The sequence below is a fragment of the Oryctolagus cuniculus genome, chromosome 8 (assembly GCF_964237555.1).
Source record: "Oryctolagus cuniculus chromosome 8, mOryCun1.1, whole genome shotgun sequence".
Classification (NCBI taxonomy): domain Eukaryota; kingdom Metazoa; phylum Chordata; class Mammalia; order Lagomorpha; family Leporidae; genus Oryctolagus; species Oryctolagus cuniculus.
Window position 1 is genome coordinate 42,433,789 of NC_091439.1, and position 13,141 is coordinate 42,446,929.

Here is a 13,141-nt window from a genome sequence, read left to right on the forward strand (position 1 = left end):
TACTCTTCATTTTTGTACTTACATACATCTCATTTAAATAAACAAATAAAATTCTGGGAATCTGCCCATTTTAGTTTAAAAAACCATTCAAATTTCATTATTTTATAATGACAAATGAAATCACCAGCAATTAAAATGCTGTCACTTAGAGAAACTAGTAATAAACATGTACTATTGTCATTCAAAAGGGGCAAATGGCAAATGTAACTGACAAAACACATATCTGAGAGCATTTCAAAATGTTCACAGAAAAATGAAATTAAAAGATAAGCTCATTTTGGTGCAAGCAAAACCTTGAAATACATGCTTTGTTTCTTCATGTTACATATTTTTCAGTAACTTTTTGAATATCTCTCATGTATCTGTATTTCACATTTTTTGCACCACAGTTAATTTATCATTTAAGGCATTTTCCACAAACTTTTTGAACTGCCCTTGTGAAACTTACTATTGAAACTCAGAAAGAACAGTCAAAATAATCTACCAGTAAACAGTGTCACAGATTTCCGAGGAATTGGGCAAGAGTTTAGAGCTGTCATATCCTTATCATTACTATAAGCACATACACATACATACATAATATCAACTGTAAATTTTATGATGATGTCTAAGATAATACATATAAACCTATTTTTTTTAAAGATTTACTTTTTATTTGAAAGACAGAGTTACAGAAAGAAAGAGAGGTCTTCCATCTGCTGGTTCACTCCCCAAATGGCCGCAACAGCCAGAAGTGCACCAATCTGAAGCCAGGGGCCAGGAGCTTATTCCAGGTCTCCCAGGTGGATGCAGGGATGTAAGGACTTGGGCCATTTTCTACTGCTATCCCAGGCCATAACAGAGAGCTGGATCAGAATAGGAGCAGCCGGTACTAGAACCGGCACCCATATGGGATGCTGGTACTTCAGGCCAGGGATTTAACCCACTGCACCACACCACCAGCCCCACAAACCTAATTTTTAATCCTAAAAGAGCATTTGGGAAGTAAACCAGCATGTGAATGATTTTCTCTTTCTCTGTCTCTGCATCACTCTTTCAAATAAACAAAGGTTTTTTAAGAAATAAAACTTTCAATATAACATTAAAGTTTTAATTTACAAAAAGGCAGGACATCTAATGGCATATGAATTATCTGTAAGAAACTAATTCCTTGACATATTAATTAGGAATTCATTCCCTGGGCTTGGCATGTGTTTATAACAAGAAAAAAAATTTACCACTAATTATAGTTGTTTTCTATTTTGTCAATAAATAAGCCTGGGGTACAGATTTTTTTTTTTTTTTGCCATAAAATAAAAAGCAAGATAACCCACTTTCAACTCAAAGTAAGAAAATAGCAAGCAAATATCGTTAGGATGGCAGAACAACAAGAAAAAGGAAAGACATACAGGAAACAACTATAAAATAAAAAAAAAAAAACCTGCTAACAACAGTTATCTCTGTGTTATAGAATTAGGGGTGTTTTTCTTTTTTGAAATTGCTGTGTCTTCCTGGTTGTCAGAAAAAGCATACTTCTTTTTCAATGTTGATGATAAGCAAATGTTTACTGGGTGTCTACTATAGAAAATGTATTTTTCCCCTAGAAACCTTTTATTTAAGATATACAAACATCATGCATTTAATATACAACTTAAGGAATATAGTGATTCTTCCCAACCTATCTGCCGTTTCCTCCTTCTTCCTCCTCCCTCTTCTATTGCCAATCTTATTTTTGACCAAGATCTATTTTCAATTAACTTTATACACATAAGATTAACTCTATATTAGGTAAAAACTACAAAAAATAGTATGCAAGAAAAAAAAACTGTTTCTCAACAGTTGAGACAAGGGCTGTTCAAAGTCCTAACATCTCAGTGAAATTTCACTTCTACAGATTACCTTTTAGGTGCTATTGGTAGGTATTATGGACATTTTGATAATATTGATTCTTCCAATCCCTGAACATGGAAAATTTTCCCATTTTTTTGTGTATTCTTTTATTTCTTTCTTTGATGTTTTATAGTTCTAATTGTGGAGATATTTGATGACCTTGGTTAAATTAATTTCAAGGTATTTAATTTTTTTGTAATTACTGTGAATGGGATTCACCTTAGAAGTTCTTTCTCAGCCTTGGTATTGTCTGTATATTGATTTTTTTACTTTTATTTAGTAAATATAAGTTTCCAAAGTACAGTTTATGGATTATAACGGCTTCCCCCCCATAACTTCCCTTCCACTCGCACCCCTCCCATCTCCCGCTCCCTCTCCCATTCCATTCACATCGATTCATTTTCAATTCTCTTTATATACAGAAGATCGATTTAGTATGTATTAAGTAAAAATTTCATCAATTTGCACCCACACAGAAACACAAAGTATAAAATACTATTTCAGTACTAGTTATAGCATTACTTCACATTGGACAACACATTAAGGACAGAGATCCTACATGAGGAGTAAGTACACAGTGACTCCTGTTGTTGACTTAACAATTTGACACTCTTGTTTATGGCGTCAGTAATCTCCCTAGGCTCTAGTCATGAGTTGCCAAGGCTATGGAAGCCTTTTGAGTTTGCCGACTTTGATCTTATTCAGACAGGGTCATAGCCGAAGTGGAAGTTCTCTCCTCCCTTCAGAAAAAGGTACCTCCTTCTTTGATGGCCCCGTTCTTTCCACTGGGATCTCACTCACAGAGCTCTTTTTTTTTTTTTTTTTCCCCAAAGTGTCTTGGCTTTCCATGCCTAAAATACTCTCATGGGCTCTTCAGCCAGATCCAAATGCCTTAAGGGCTGATTCTGAGGCCAGAGTGCTGTTTAGCACATCTGCCATTCTATGAGTCTGCTGTGTATCACGCTTCCCATGTTGAATGGTTCTCTCCCTTTTTGATTCTATCAGTTAGTATTAGCAGACACTAGTCTTGTTTGTGTGATCACTTTGACTCTTAGACCTATCAGTGTGATCAATTGTGAACAGAAATTGATCACCGGGACTAGTGAGATGGCATTGGTACATGCCACCTTGATGGGATTGTATTGGAATCCCCTGGCACATTTCTAACTCCACCATTTGGGTCAAGTCCGATTGAGCATGTCCCAAATTGTACATCTCCTCCCTCTCTTATTCCCACTCTTATATTTAACAAGGATCACTTTTCAGTTAAAATTTAAATACCTAAGAATAATTGTGTGTTAATTACAGAGTTCAATCAATAGTATTAGAACAAAAAAAAAAAAAAAACTAAAAGGGATAAAGTATTAAATTGTACATCAACAGTCAGGACAAGGGCTGATCAAGTCACTTTCTCATAGATTTTTTTAAAAGATTTATTTATTTATTTGAAAGTCAGAGTTACACAGAGAGAGGAGAGGCGGAGAGAAAGAGAGGTCCTCCATCTGCTGGTTCACTTCCCAATTGGCCACAACAGCCAGAGCTGTGCCAATCCAGAGCCAGGAGCCAGGAGTTCTTCTGGGTCTCCCAAATGGGTGCAGGGGCTCAAGGACCTGGGCCATCTTCTACTGCTTTCCCAGGCCATAGCAGAGAGCTGGATCTGAAGTGGAGCAGCTGGGACTTAAACCAGTGCCCATATGGGATGCCAGCACTGAAGGCGGTGGCTTTACCCGCTACTCCGTAGTGCTGGCTTCAGGTTATTGATTTTTGTGTGTTGAATTTATATCTTGCCACTTTACCAAACTTTTTAATGAGTTGTAATAGCCACTTAGGGCAGTCTTTTGGATCCCCTATACATAGACTCAAACCATGTCATCTACAAATAGGAATAGCTTGACTTCCTCCTTGCCAATTTGCATCCCTTTGATTTCTTTTTCTTGCCTAATGGCTCTGGCTAAAACTTCCAGGACTATAATGAATAGTGAGAGTGTGAATCCTTGTCTGATTCCAATCCCAGTGGGAATACTTCCAACTTTTCTCCATTCAATAAGATACTGGTCATAAGTTTGTCATAAGTTGCCTTGACTGTGTTGAGGAATATTCCTTCTACCCAATGTGCTTAGTTTTCATCATAAAAGGGTGTTATATCTTAACAATGCTTTCTTTGCATCTATTGAGATAATCATATGGTTTTTGTTTTTCCAGTTTGTTAACGTGATGTACCACAGTGATTCATTTGTGAATACTGAACCATTCTTGCATACCAGGGATAAATCCCACTTGGTCTAGGTGAATGATCTTTCTGATTGTTGTTGGATTCGATTGGCTAGCATTCTGGTGAGATGTTTTACATCTGTGTTCATCAGGGAAACTGGTCTGTAGTTCTCCTCTGTATCTTTTTTAGATTTAGAAATTAAGGTTCTGCTGGCTTCTTAGGAGTTTGGGAGAATTCTCTCCCTTTCAATTGTTTTGAATAGCTTGAAAAGAATTGTAATTAGTTCTTTTTTAATATCTGGTAGAATTCAGCAGTGAAGCCATCAGATCCTGGGTTTTTCTTTGCAGAGGGGATCTTTATTACCGATTCAGTTTCACCTTGGTGATTGATCTGTTTAGGTTTTCTGTGTCTTCATGGCTCAATTTAGGTAGCTTGTATATGTCCAAGAATCTATCCAGTTCTTCTAGGTACCCGATTTGCTGGCATATAACTGTTGTAATTTCTGATGATTCTTTTTATTACTGTAGTATCTGTTGTTAACATCCTTTTTCAGCTCTGATTTTATTTATTTGGATCTTCTGCCTCTTTTTATTTATTTATTTATTTTTTAGGTTAGTTGCGCCAATGGTGTATTAATTTTGCTGATTTTTTTTTTTTCCCAAAAAACCAGCTCTGGTGCATAGCAGATAAAGATACTGCCTGCAGTGCTGGCAACCCATATGAGCGCTAGTTCAAGTCCCAGCTGCTCCATTTCTGATCCAGCTCTCTGCTGTGGCCTGGAAAAGCAGTACCAGATGGCCCAAGTCCTTGGGTCACTGCACTAGCAGTAGGAGACCCAGAAGAAGCTCCTAGCTCCTCAATTTGGATTGGTCTAGCTCTGGCCATTGAGACCATTTGGGGAGTGAACCAGCGGATAGAAGACTTCTCTCCCCTTCTCAGCCTCTGCCTCTCTCTATAACTCTGCCTTTCAAAGGAATAAATAAATCTAAAAACAATTTAAAAAAACAGCTCTTTGTTTCACTAATCTTTTGGTTTAAATTTTGCTCATTTCTTCTCTAATTTTAATTATTTTTCTCCTACTAATTTTGGGTTTGTTTTGCTGTTGTTTTTCTAGGTCCTTGAGATGCACTGACAGCTCATTTATTTGACATTTTTCCAATTTCTTGATGCAGGTACCAGTTGCTATAAACTTTCCTCTTAACATTGCTTTTGCTGTATCCCGTAAGTTTAGATGTGTTGTATTATTGTCTTCATTCATTCCCGGAATCTTTTGATTTCTTTTTTGATTTCTTCTATGACCCACTGTTCATTCAGGACCATGCTTTTCAGTCTCCATGTGCTTGCATATGTTCTAGAGATTCTTGAGTTGTTGATTTCCAGCTTCATTCCATTTTGATCAGAGAAGATACATGGAATGATTCCAGTTTTTTTAATTTGCTGAGACATGCTTTATGGCCTAGCATGCGGTCTATCCTAGAACCAGTTCCGTGCATTGGTGAGAAGAATAATCTGCAACTGTAGCACAAAATGTTCTGTAGGTATCTGTTAGGTCCATTTGGTCTATAGTATCAATTAACTCTGTTGTCTCCTTGCTGATTTTCTGTCTGGTTGACTTGTCCATTGATGAAAGTACGGTATTGAAGTCCCCCATAATTATTTTATTGGAGTCTATGTCTACCTTTCCATCCATTAACATTTCTTTTAAATAGCCAGATTCCCTGTGAATAATATTAGGTGAATATACATTTACAATAGTTATATCTTCCAGATCAGATGATCCCTTAACTCTTACATAGTGCCCTTCTTTGTATCTTTTAACATTTTTTTGTTAAAGTATATATTTTGTTTTGTTTTGTTTTTGTTTTTGACAGGCAGAGTGGACAGTGAGAGAGAGAGACAGAGAGAAAGGTCTTCCTTTTGCCGTTGGTTCACCCTCCAATGGCCGCCGCGGCCGGCGCGCTGCGGCCGGCGCACCACGCTGATCCGATGGCAGGAGCCAGGAGCCAGGTGCTTTTCCTGGTCTCCCATGGGGTGCAGGGCCCAAGCACCTGGGCCATCCTCCACTGCACTCCCTGGCCACAGCAGAGGGCTGGCCTGGAAGAGGGGCCACTGGGACAGAATCCGGCGCCCCGACCGGGACTAGAACCCGGTGTGCCGGCACCGCTAGGCGGAGGATTAGCCTAGTGAGCCACGGCGCCGGCCGTGTTGAAGTATATTTTGTCTGATATTAGGATGGCAACACCAGTACACCAGTGCTTTTTTTTTTTTTTTTTTTGGTTTCAGTTAGCATGAATATCTTTTTCCACCCTTTCACTTTCAGTCTGTGTATATCTTTGTTGGTGAGATTAGGCAGAGTAGGCAGCAAACAGATGGGTCTTGTTTTTAAATCCATTCAACCAGTTAGTATCTTTTTTTTTTATTTTATTATTATTTTTTTTTTTTTTGACAGGCAGAGTGGACAGTGAGAGAGAGAGACAGAGAGAAAGGTCTTCCTTTTGCCATTGGTTCACCCTCCAATAGCCGCCACACTGCGGCCAGCGCATCACGCAGATCCGAAAGCCAGGAGCCAGGTGCTTCTCCTGGTCTCCCATGCGGGTGCAGGGCCCAAGCACTTGGGCCATCCTCCACTGCCCTCCCGGGCCACAGCAGAGAGCTGGCCTGGAAAGGGGGCAACTGGGACAGAATCCGTTGCCCCGATCAGGACTAGAACCTGGTGTGCTGGTGCCGTTAGGCGGAGGATTAGCCTATTGAGCCGTGGCACTGGCCCCAGTCAGTATCTTTTAACTGGAGAGTTGAGGACATTTACATTCAAGTTGACTGTTGTTTACTAAGGACCTGGCCCAGACGTTTTTCCATAAATACTCCTATTGTTTAGTTTGAAATTCCTTTGTACTTTTACTGGAATTTCCTGCCCTCACCTTCTTTCATATTGATGGCCATGTTTCTGTGTTTCTGTGTGTAACATATCCTTAAGCATCTTTTGTAAGGCTGGATGAGCGGTGACAAATTCTTTTAATTTCTCTTTGTTATGGAAGGTCTTTATTTCACCTTCATTCACAAATGAGAACTCTGCAGTGTATAGTATTCTAGGTTGACAGAATTTTTCTCTTCAGATTTGGGATTATCTTGCCATTCTCGGCTAGCCTGTAGGGTTTCTGATGACAAGTCAGCTGTGAGTCTAACTGGAGATCCTCTGAAAGTAATCTGGCATTTTAGAATCTTTTAGGTTTTACCGGGGAGAGTTTGATTACAATGTGTTAGGGAAAAGCTTTTCTGATCAGTCATGTCTATTAGGAATTCTATGTGCTTCCTGTACTTGGATGTCCCTTTTTTTCCTCCAACATAGGGAAGTTTTCTTTAATTATTTCACTAAAAACACCTTCTAATCCATTCTCTCTTTCCACACCTACAGGAAGTCCTAAGACCCATATGTTGGGTCATTTGATAGTATCTCATAAATCTCTAACACTTTTTTTCAGTTTTCTAATTTCTTTTTCTTTTTCGTCTGACTATAAAATTTCCAGAGATTTGTCTTCTAACTTGGAATTCTTTCTTCTGCTCCATTGAATCCACTGGTAAAGGTTTCCACTGCATCTTACTTTATTCTTTATTTCCAATATTTCATTTTTATTTCTCTTCAAAATGTTTGTTTCACATGAAAAATTTTTATTCATGTCATGTATGGATTTTGTTAATTTATGGATTTACTTCTGATTACTTCTAAGTAATCTTATGATCAAATTTTGGAAATCTGTTTCTGACATTTCTTCAATCTCTTCATCTTCACATCCTAGTACTGAAGTGTTGTTGTGTTCCTTTGGTGGCATCATGTTGTCTTCCTTATGCCTCCATAGCTTAGTGGAGTGTCTGCTCTTTCACTGAGTACCTAGAGCTATGTGCCGATGTGGCCCAGGTGTCTGCTCAGTTCTCCAGGGTGAGAGGAGTATCCAAGGTGGCACTCAAGTTGGGTGTGGTAAATCTCTTTTTTTTTTATCAGAGTGGAGGGTTTGATGCCCTCTGTGGCATATTCTCATGCTCACTTCCTCTCCTCCAAGGAGACCAATGCCTGGGAGCTAGCCCCAGCGGGTATAATATTCATCAGCACTGCTACAGAAATCACATAATGGATCCATGTAATCCTCAGTGTGAGGACAGATCCCACAAAATTGAACCTCACCAGGCAATCAGAGAGCCCTGAGCATGTGGAGCTGCCCACAGTGACTCTTCAGAGACCCAGCCACAACCTGCACCCTCCCATTCAGCCACAGGGTTTTCACAGTCCTTCCCAGCACACAGGCTCCCAAAGTTATGAGCGCCCAGCCCCTGTCAATTCTCCCAGCCAGACTCAGGCATCTCCTCTCACCTGATTGCTGGCATGCAGACACAAGCTGGCACAGCTGTTGGGTATGTCCAAAATGCTACCTGCCCTTTCTCAGCTAGTTACAGGACACCAGTGCCAGGTGGTCAAGGAGAGAGAACTCTTCTTTTTTTTCCTCTAGGATGTCAGGTACACTGTCCCCCACTGGGCTGCAAGCCAGCCTCAAGCCAGGCTCTTCCCACAGCTTTATCACCAGTGGGTTGGGCTGCTGTAGACTAGTCTCACCTCACTCTCCAAAGCTGGTGCTGAGGCTCTCAACAGCTGGGTTCCTGAGTTGTGCCTGTCCACACCCCCCACATAGATCCACAGTGTCCTTCTAATTTGTGTGCAATTTTCTAAGTCTTCCCTGAGATTGCACTCTCTCCACTATTTTTTTTTAACTATCTTCACCTAGACTACAGCGGTATAAGCTCCCTCCCTATTCTGTCATCGTGAAATCATCCCCTGAAAAAGTATACTTCTGAAATGGAGGAATATACCCTCTCCAAAATTCCTGTTAGAATATACCATCTCCAAAATTCCTAAGACAAAATATTTATTGCACAATAACATTTTTTTCCCTACCATTGCACATGCTTTTGGGACTATTATCTACTCTTTATAAATCTGTGAAGGAAATGAGCTTTAGTCAAAGCAGTGCAATGCTGCAGGAAGAGCACAATATCTGAAGTCAAGAAACTTGGCAAATATCTCAACACTGCTTAGTCCATCACAGTACAGGCATGTTCTCGAGTGTCTGCAAAAATACACCATGTGTTTAATCCCCTTCCTGCTTCAATTTCTAAATCTTTGAAACAAATATCCAAAAAGAATTTACACAATGATGCACTAAGACATCAATTTTAACTATAAGAGGTAAGACACAACTTTTATAGTATCTCCATTTACTCATGAACATTTAAGTTTTAAAAATTACTTCACAATCTATCTAAATAGCTGGCTAAGAATTTGCATAACAATTTTGTTCAGTTTAAAAAAAAACTGAACCGTGTTGTTTACTTCACAGTAAAATGTATTTTTCAGACAATATCTCAATTTTTCATTTTTAAAAATTTCATGTTAGTAACATTTGTTAACATACCTTGGATTCACAGAACCGACGATCAATTCCATGTTGACATATTATTACTGACTTCGGCCTTTCCAATTCATATTCTCGACAAACCACATGAAAAACAAATGTCTGTCCCCACTCCAAGAGGCACGCCAGCTACAAATAAGTAGTGACAGGTTACAACACTGTTAGTATTCTAATAAGTGTTCAGAGTTCAAAAGCTTATAAAGAATATCAGCACAGCTTTAAAGAACCCTAAGGCTAATATCTGTTGCTAAAAAAAATCTACTTGTTAGTTAAGGACTCTTCTACCTTGACATCATTTATAAGCCTGTGTTATTTTTCATTTGTGAATGACGAAATGCAAAATGTCCCTGTTACTCCCACTTCCAATCCACTTCCTTCTAATGTGCCTGGGAAAAAAGTAGATGATGTGTGAAGTGCTTGGTCCCTTGTTATTCATGTAGGAGACCCAGATAAAGTTACTGGCTTGTGGCTTTGAACTAGCTAAGCCCTGGCTGTCAAGGTCAATTGAGGAATGAATCAGCAAATGGAATATCTGCTTCTCCCTCTTTCTCATATCACTCTGCCTTTCAAATCAATAAATGAATAAATCTTTTTTTAAAACGGAAATTCATTTCAACTGAAAAAATTTTCATTTCAGCAACTTCTTTTTTAAAAAAATTATGTATTTATTTTTGAAAGAGTTACTGAGAAAGGAGAGACAGAGAGATCTTAAACCTGCTGCTCATTCCCCAAATGGCTGCAATGGTCAGTGATGGGCCAGGCAGAAGCGAGGAACTTCATCTGGGTCTCCCACATGGGTGGCAGAGGCTCAAAGATTTGGGTCATCCTCTACTACTGTCTCAGGTCATGAGCAGGGAGCTGGAATGAAGGAGAACAGCTAGGGCACAAACTGGCACTCACATGGGATGCTGGAGTTGCAGGTAGCAGCTTTAACTGCTATACCACAACACTGGCCCCCATTTCAGCAACTTCTAAAGCAAATAATTTTTTTCCAGTTCACAACTTTCCTCTTAAAAAAAAACTAACTGGAATATTCTGTATACAAAAGCAAATTCTCTAATAATAAATTCAATATACAATTTAATAATCACATTGAGCTACAGTTTGAAAAACTAGGTATTTAAGTGGAAAGCACTTTTGTTTATGTAAACAGAAACTTAAGCATGTATCAACTCTTCAAATTCTGAGTTAAATAATTTAATTTTAAAATTGATGGGAGTTGTTAAGAATAAAAACATTGAGGATGTGTGCACATGACATTATCACCCCCAAAGGAGTATATAATAAAATGAATTGAAAGTATGTCATTGTGCCGGCGCCGCGGCTCACTAGGCTAATCCTCCGCCTTGCGGCGCTGGCACACCGGGTTCTAGTCCCGGTCGGGGCGCCGGATTCTGTCCCGGTTGCCCCTCTTCCAGGCCAGCTCTCTGCTGTGGCCAGGGAGTGCAGTGGAGGATGGCCCAAGTGCTTGGGCCCTGTACCCCATGGGAGACCAGGAGAAGCACCTGGCTCCTGGCTTTGGATCAACGCGGTGCGCCGGCCGCAGCGTGCTGGCCGCCGGCAGCGGGGGCCATTGGAGGGTGAACCAACGGCAAAGGAAGACCTTTCTCTCTGTCTCTCTCTCTCACTGTCCACTCTGCCTGTCAAAAAACAAAACAACAACAAAAAAAAAAACCAAAAAAAAAACCAAAGAAAGTATGTCATTGTAAAAATTAAAAGACTAAGAAAGGAAGGAAGGAAGAGGGTGGGAGCATGGGTGGGAGGCAGGGTAGGGTGGGAAGTTTCACTTTGCTCCTAAATCTGTATGTATGAATATATGCAAGTTATTCACCTTATATAAATTAAAATTTATTAAAAAAAGATGAACACTTATTGTGAAAAAAACAAACACATAAATTTCACCCATTAAAACATACAGAAAATGAAATAAACATAAAAGCACCTATGTATTCAATGAACCATGCAGGAAACAGTGATACAAGATTCTAACGCAGAAGAAAGAGAAATATTCACCTTATGATAAGGGTAATTTATAAACACATATTCTGGCAGTCCTTAGAGTCAAAGAAATGTACACAGTAGTATAAGATGAGTAAAGCTTTATTCCCTGAAAAAGCTGCTTTGTTATATGCTTCAGTTTATACTTACATATTTAAGGACAAGAAATATAGGATAATAAGGAAAGGACAGTTACAAGGCCAGTGAGCACTAAATATTTCATTTCAGACATTTTCACGCATATTAATCATAAATTCAGAAGTCATCAACCTCGAAAAATCTCTTTTCAGTTCCATTCATTTTCCTAATATTTCTAGAATACTAACATTTGCTCCCTGACAATTTCCTGTAAGCATGCAGATTCTTTATTTACTTTCTTATCTCCACTATCTACCTCTAGATCATATGTTTCATATCCATTCTGTAACTTTTTATCAATATTGATTATCTAGCCTTTCAAAATGCCAAAATATGCATTCATATTATTGTAAATATGTGACTCAATAGGTACAATGTAACAGTAATATGCCTATTCAACTAAATGTCAACAGTCTATTTCTAGAACTAAATAATTCTTAAGGCCTCTGAGCCTTCTAAGGATTAAATGTGATTACAACTAGGAATCTAGACCAGATTTACTTTACCAGTATATTCATTTTTGTGTTTTTTTTTTTTTTTTTAATAGTATCCACATCACTAATAGCAAGTACCAATGATGTTATCTTGTTTCAGGGAAATAAAAAACGTAAAAAAAAAAAAAGTGTTCTACCTAATCCTTAGAATCATAAGGGCTCCTTTCAATCTTAAGAAATACATAAGTGCTTAGAAAATTACTGCATATATTAGAAAAGGAAAATTCTTCCAATAGTGGAGGATAAATGAATATAATTTTAATTCACATTAACTTGATTTCTAGGTCAGTTCTCATTCTGAGTTTTTACCAAACAACCTCTCAAATTTTTGCCAGTATTATATAGCACTACAAACATTATATCCATCAATTATACTTGGCTCAGGAAAGCAAAACTTGCCTCTGACTCATCTATTGATAAGAAAATTCTGAACAGCAAGATGACTTCCGTCAGAATGTCATCAGTGGAAACATAACGAACAATCCAACAGGTACTTAAGTTATTTTTGAGAACATGAGTAAGGAAAGTAAAAAGGAAATAAGTCAGGCAATTATATTTTGAGAATCATACCTGTGGTGCTGTGACCTTAGCTGTAAGGCTCCCAGCCTGCACATCAATTAGCCATGCATATTCTAAGGAATCACTTCCCAAAGGAAGACCTTCTGCTGAGAACATAGCATGTGCTCTCAGCTGGAAACCTGAAAGATTGATGTGACCTTCCCTAAGGACTTCATCCACAGGAGGTCGCTGCTGAAAACAATAATGATACTTTAAGAAATACAAGGAAATCACAATATAATGTCTAGCTTCTGCCCCATCCCCCACCCTAGGCAAAGATGAACAACAAAATCATGTTATCTGGAAAATAAAGATTCAAATCCACAAGTTCCTAACACAACTGTGAACCCATGAAAGTAGTATGAATTAAGCTTTTTAGCAACAATACTTGAGAACCCAACTACAAAGGAAAC

The 13,141-nt window shown here is 38.7% G+C and overlaps 1 protein-coding gene across 18 annotated transcripts in view; it reads right to left on the bottom strand.

Annotated features, from left to right (window-relative positions):
• The window catches only part of BLTP1 (bridge-like lipid transfer protein family member 1), a 243,901-nt gene that overhangs the window by 132,921 nt on the left and 97,839 nt on the right, over positions 1-13,141 (bottom strand). For 16 of the 18 annotated variants that reach the window (XM_070047638.1, XM_070047636.1, XM_008267930.4 and 13 more), the window contains 2 exons: positions 12,741-12,920; positions 9,541-9,669 (listed from right to left, as the gene is read on the bottom strand). In XM_070047638.1, coding sequence (XP_069903739.1) covers positions 9,541-9,669; positions 12,741-12,920 — 309 coding nt within the window. The remainder of the gene's footprint in view (positions 1-9,540; positions 9,670-12,740; positions 12,921-13,141) is intronic. The other 2 variants (XM_008267929.4, XM_070047633.1) reach the window with 1 other exon arrangement.